This window comes from Frankliniella occidentalis, unplaced genomic scaffold, assembly GCF_000697945.3.
Source record: "Frankliniella occidentalis isolate FOCC.00 unplaced genomic scaffold, Focc_3.1 Scaffold104, whole genome shotgun sequence".
Classification (NCBI taxonomy): domain Eukaryota; kingdom Metazoa; phylum Arthropoda; class Insecta; order Thysanoptera; family Thripidae; genus Frankliniella; species Frankliniella occidentalis.
In genome coordinates this window covers 513071-517984 of record NW_026267233.1, presented here as the reverse complement: position 1 = coordinate 517984, position 4914 = coordinate 513071, and the positions used below count along the sequence as shown (strand labels likewise).

Sequence of the window (4914 nt, the reverse complement as noted above, 5' to 3'; positions counted from 1 at the left end):
CCATTGTCAAACATGTATTTATAATTTTCTTAATTTGGGTAGTCCAAATCTATGTACATAATCATCTCAAAATTATTTATTTTATGTAAATGATGTGTGTCAGAAATTTAAGGACAATTGTCAGATTTTGTACAAACAAGGATTTTATGTCTTGTGTTTACAGGTACTGAACTGTGCACAAAAGCAAAAGCATATAAAAAGACTGTCTCTTGTAGGGTAAAAATTAACTTCTAAGAATGAATTAAGTATCATGTTTGCCCTTTTTTTTCTGTACAAATGTCACTTCAGTATCAGCAAAAGATGATTCATCCAGTTCATTATTTGTTTTGTGTTAAAATATTCTCAATTTTATTTTATCATGTGGAGTTGTCCATTGTGCTGAATGAATGTCAGCCATTTAGAATTATTGTTTGTAAAGAGATTGGTAATCTGATTTATTTTAGTTATTTCTTTGTGGATGTTAGTTATTGCTCCATGAAGTTTTTGTTTAACTTTTCAATCCAGGGGCCAAACACATGGAAAAACACATTTCAAATTTATTTAATGTTCTCGTGTGGCATATGAAGTGCTGTTGTTAAAAACTGAAAATGATCAGTTTTCTTGGATGCTAAAGCCTGAGCATAGTATTGTTTACACGCAGGATTGATTAAAAAAACTGCAAGTAATACTTTTTGCACTTAAGGCAATAACGGTATACATTAGTGTGTTTTGTATGTACAATTTCTCTGTTGCCATGTGATAATAAGAAATATTGTTACCTCTGAGATGCTGGAGGGATTTTGTAAATAACATATGTGTCATGTCATGTACGGTCAGAGACAGCTGGGAAAGAGTAAAATTGGTAAAATCATTTGAGGATCAAGATGACTGTTGTATGTACATTGTAGGTTATTGTGAGATGGCTAATAATTGTACAAGATTGTTTCAAATACATGATACTGGACAAAATATTTTATTTCATTCAAACATTTATAAACGACACAATGGACCCCTGAAATAGTACAGTGATTGAAAGGGAAATTATATATGTTTTGAGTGAGAACAAAAACAGCACTCACCAACTGTAAACGAAAATTTAAATCTTTTAAGATTATTCAGGGGAAAATGACAACCACAAACCTGCATTAAAGAAAATAATTGGCAAGTGCCTACCCACAGTTCATCATCACAATCACTAAAAGTTTAAAGTTTAAGTAATTTTCATTTAAAGAGAAAACACACATTTGAGATCCCCTATGAAAGTTAAGTCCAAGTGTCCCCTTTGGTCTAAATTAGGGCTCCCTGTTAAATGGACATGTGTAAACAGTTTCAAAATGTTTCAACTCATTTAAGAAAATTACAGGTTTACATTGTCTCAATAAACAAGAGAAAGAAATCTTTCCAAGTAACTAAAACTTTTAGATTAAGATCACTAAACTGTACGCAAGTTTCAACTTCAAAATCTTCAAGACCCGTCTGATTTGTATAATAATCTCCAAAGCATCATACTCACCTCTATGTGTTCCACATTTTTGAAGCATATCCAACTGCATTTTTCTAGCATTTCTTTCCCCTTGCTTTAGTGACACCTCTGACAACTAAGTAACACCCGGTAACACCACTAAAATCATCCTCCGACCAGGCAATGTGAACCACTGGAAAGCAACAAAACAAGACATGCATCAATCAATATTCACTCAAATGATTAAATAGAACGAAAGCAAATGAACCCTTGGGCCTCGCTTTGCCAGTCGTCTGCTTCTGTTGTCTGCTTCTACTGATACGTGCTTGGGATGCAAGACCTCCCCCCCCCCCACCCCCACCCTTTCTCTCCTTCCCACGGGCCCTGCTTCTCCCCCTTTTCGGTATCACTCAGAGGACTGAGCGGAGCAGGAAACGGCCGCATGGATAAGGGAATAAGGGAGTTTTGACAGAGCTTTCCTTAGCCACAATGTTCGATACCTGGCTGTCTTGAGTACCATATTTACCTGCCAGGTAGACAGGCGACACTGTACTGCACATCCAAGTGGTCAACACACTGCGTCGTTGCACACTTCCATGTGTTTAACTGGGTACTTGAATATACTGAGAAGTGTTTAAACATTAAAGTTCAAAACTTGTGTTCGAAAAGTGTTCAACACGAGTGGTTTAACTCCAGTCTCCGGATCCTTTAAGTCTGCAAATTCACAGTTAAATACTTTATATTCTTTAAATTTCCAGTCCAAATGCCCATGCTTCTCCCCGGTTCGATTCGCGGTGAGTTCAAAGTCCAGGTCTGACGGGGGAGGGTCGGGGGCAGGAAAGGTCCATTGGAGGCCACAGATCGAGACCTGAGAGAGGTCTTTCGGTGAACCGGTATCAATAATTTCTAATAAATCCGAGGATATCATAAGACCCAGGTAGCTGCATAAAATGTGCATTTTGTGTCCAGTCTAAAATGCGCCTAAAACGCTTGTAGGCGCCTAATATGCGCGTTACATATGCGCCTAAAATGCGCGTTTCAGATTAGACAAGAAACATGGGTTGATGTGGATTCTGCCCACGCGGGATGGATAGGGAAAGACCAAAAGACAGAAGACCGTAGAACAATACGGCGTGGCTGCAGCCGCAAACCAAAGACAGCAGGGACGAAAGATCAAAGATACCAATAGCTCCTGCATTTCGATATCGTCCTGGCTTGACTTACAGATGAACTGAGGGCAGGGGCGTGAAGGACAGCCCCGCCCCGCCCCCCGCCACTACTTGCTGAGCCTGCTCACGGCACGGCTTCCCTCGACGACTCCGTCGTGTTGGCGACACTTGCCCCCCCCCCCCTACCCGTGCCTACCGCCAGCAGCCGGCCGGCCGTGGTTTTTGGTCTCAGTCCGCCTCCAGGCCGTCAGCACGATGCTCGACTTGCTGTAGAGTCAGCAGCCCAGTCAACACAGCCATGTCGTGAGTAGGAATGCAGCAGAGTCGACTGCGCGACTAACAACTAATGCTGCCCGTGCCTGGGCGTAGTGTACCAGTGAGAAACTTCAAGTTAAGAGTATAGAAGATGTCGGATTTCAGACTAAATTAGGCAGAAAGGTCGCCTGTGTGGGGCGTGAGAAACGATATCATTAAGACGCCAAAAATGGCACATCGACGTCTTCGTGATATCGTCGTTACAACGTCAGTTCGGCCAAGAGAGTATAGTCCGGCCAGCCAAAGGTGACGCCTGGCGTAGCATGGGCTCTCATGGGCGACTACAGCAAACCCAGGCGTCATTTTTTTTTTGACTGGCCGGACTATAAGGGCGCCCGGCTGGTTCACAGGAACTGACTGCAGCTTGTTGCAGGCCGAGCAAACAGCTGAGCCGCAGGTGGCGGTCCACCTCGCCGTGCGTCCGGCGCGCCGCGCTCTGCGGCCTGGCCGCCCTCGTCGTGTACGTGCTCATGTCGCCGCGCGCCTTCCTGCACGTCGAGCAGTTCACCATCGAGCAGGCCCGGCCCAAGGACGTGTGGGACTTCCTCGCCGATTTCAGCAACATGCCCAAGCTCAACCCAACCATGTGAGCTGTGTGTGTAGCTCGGCGCAGTCTGGCGTGGTTCGGCCAACCACGAGGTGAAGTTCTTAACTGGTGTGGTTTCTCGCGGTTGCAGCTTGGACTGGGAGCTGCTCTCGGACGGAAACAGCCAGGGCCACTGGAGGTACTCGGTGCGCTACACGGAGCGTCTCAGCGGGCTGCCCTCCGTGTCCAACTACGCCACGGCACACTTTGAAGTAATCCCGGCCAAGTCCAACAGCGACTACCTCATCAGGTCCACGCACAGCACGTGCTTCTACACAGACTTCCTCTGCCGTAAGTGTATTCTAATTTCATTTTCTGGTAACAAAAGGTCGGACTTTCTTCGAAAAGCGAGAGAGGCGGGTGCGAGGGGGTTACATGGAGACCCGTCTATGCCCTTACTCTGGCCGGAAGCTGCACTATCATGCACGCTGCGTAGAGTCTCTGAGCGCGCGGCGTACGGAGGCGCGGGGTAGCGCTGCGGCCAGTGCTGCTGGCGGCGGCCATATCCCCCGCCTGGCGCCGGTCAGGGAAGCCCCACCTCCCCCACTGTCCTGACTGGATCCCACCCCGCAGTGCCCACAGCGTCGGAGACCAGATTCTCGCCGCTAGATGGCGGGATGACTACGCTCTGCACGGAGCGCATCGAGTACGCCTGCCCCTGGGTCATGAGCGGATTCTGCAAGAAGGAGGTCCTGTACCAGAGGAATGCCATCAGAGAGAATCTCAAAGTCGAGCTCTACTCTCAAAATTAACAGTTAATCTAAAATATTGACAAAGTATCAAAAAGTATAAAAAAGATGATCAATTAATAAATAAAGTAAAAAAATTGCTTAGTTTTCTCTTTATTTTGCACTCTTTTCAGCAGCAGATGATATACCTTACACCTAGAACAACAAAGACTAAACAGAAGTATACATGATTAATGTAAGGTGTCTTTAATTACCAGCAATTAATTTTGTACTTGATTTTCTTTTATTCGGATCGTCTATTTGTTAACATGAAATGTTAACGTTTTTTCAATTGAATTGAGGAACATGTCCACCAAATATCAGCCAAATCGGAATTCGTCTTTAGGCACGAGCTGTCTTTCTTATTTACATTTGCTCAATAGGAAATATCAAAGAGAACGAATAGCAAGTTAATATATTGCGCTAGGCGGGATGGTGAAACTACTGGTGTCCCGTCGCGCTGTCGCACGTCTGAGCCGCTGAGCCGCGCTGACAAGGGAACTCAACCAAGTGTTACTCCCCAATTTTGTTCCACCTAGAGGGTTTTGTAGGGTGATCGTATACAAAAAAATAAATAAAATGTTATGTTTTAATGTTTCAACAGTTGGTAATTTGTCTGCTCCAACTTTTATTCTTCTTCCACTGTACTTTTGGCGCCATATTGTTTTCCTGCTG

At 44.7% G+C, this 4914-nt stretch overlaps 1 protein-coding gene across 2 annotated transcripts; it reads left to right on the top strand.

The window, feature by feature from the left end:
• The first annotated feature begins 2804 nt into the window (after nucleotides 1-2804).
• On the top strand, nucleotides 2805-4344 carry LOC127749875 (uncharacterized). 2 transcript variants are annotated; one of them, XM_052269830.1, is made up of 4 exons: nucleotides 2805-2913; nucleotides 3299-3511; nucleotides 3603-3802; nucleotides 4085-4344. In XM_052269830.1, the coding sequence occupies exons 1-4, from the start codon at nucleotides 2909-2911 to the stop codon at nucleotides 4261-4263; spliced, it is 597 nt and encodes a 198-aa protein (XP_052125790.1). In that variant the 5' UTR covers nucleotides 2805-2908; the 3' UTR covers nucleotides 4264-4344. The 2 variants fall into 2 exon arrangements, with proteins under 2 accessions (XP_052125790.1, XP_052125791.1); XM_052269831.1 differs by having other exon boundaries at nucleotides 2846-2913; nucleotides 3289-3511.
• Nucleotides 4345-4914: the final 570 nt, after the last annotated feature.

Coding starts and splice junctions, on each gene's coding strand:
- LOC127749875 (XM_052269830.1), top strand. Junction 3,512..3,602: donor CCCAAGCTCAACCCAACCAT/GTGAGCTGTGTG, acceptor TCGCGGTTGCAG/CTTGGACTGGGAGCTGCTCT. Junction 3,803..4,084: donor CTACACAGACTTCCTCTGCC/GTAAGTGTATTC, acceptor CCCACCCCGCAG/TGCCCACAGCGTCGGAGACC.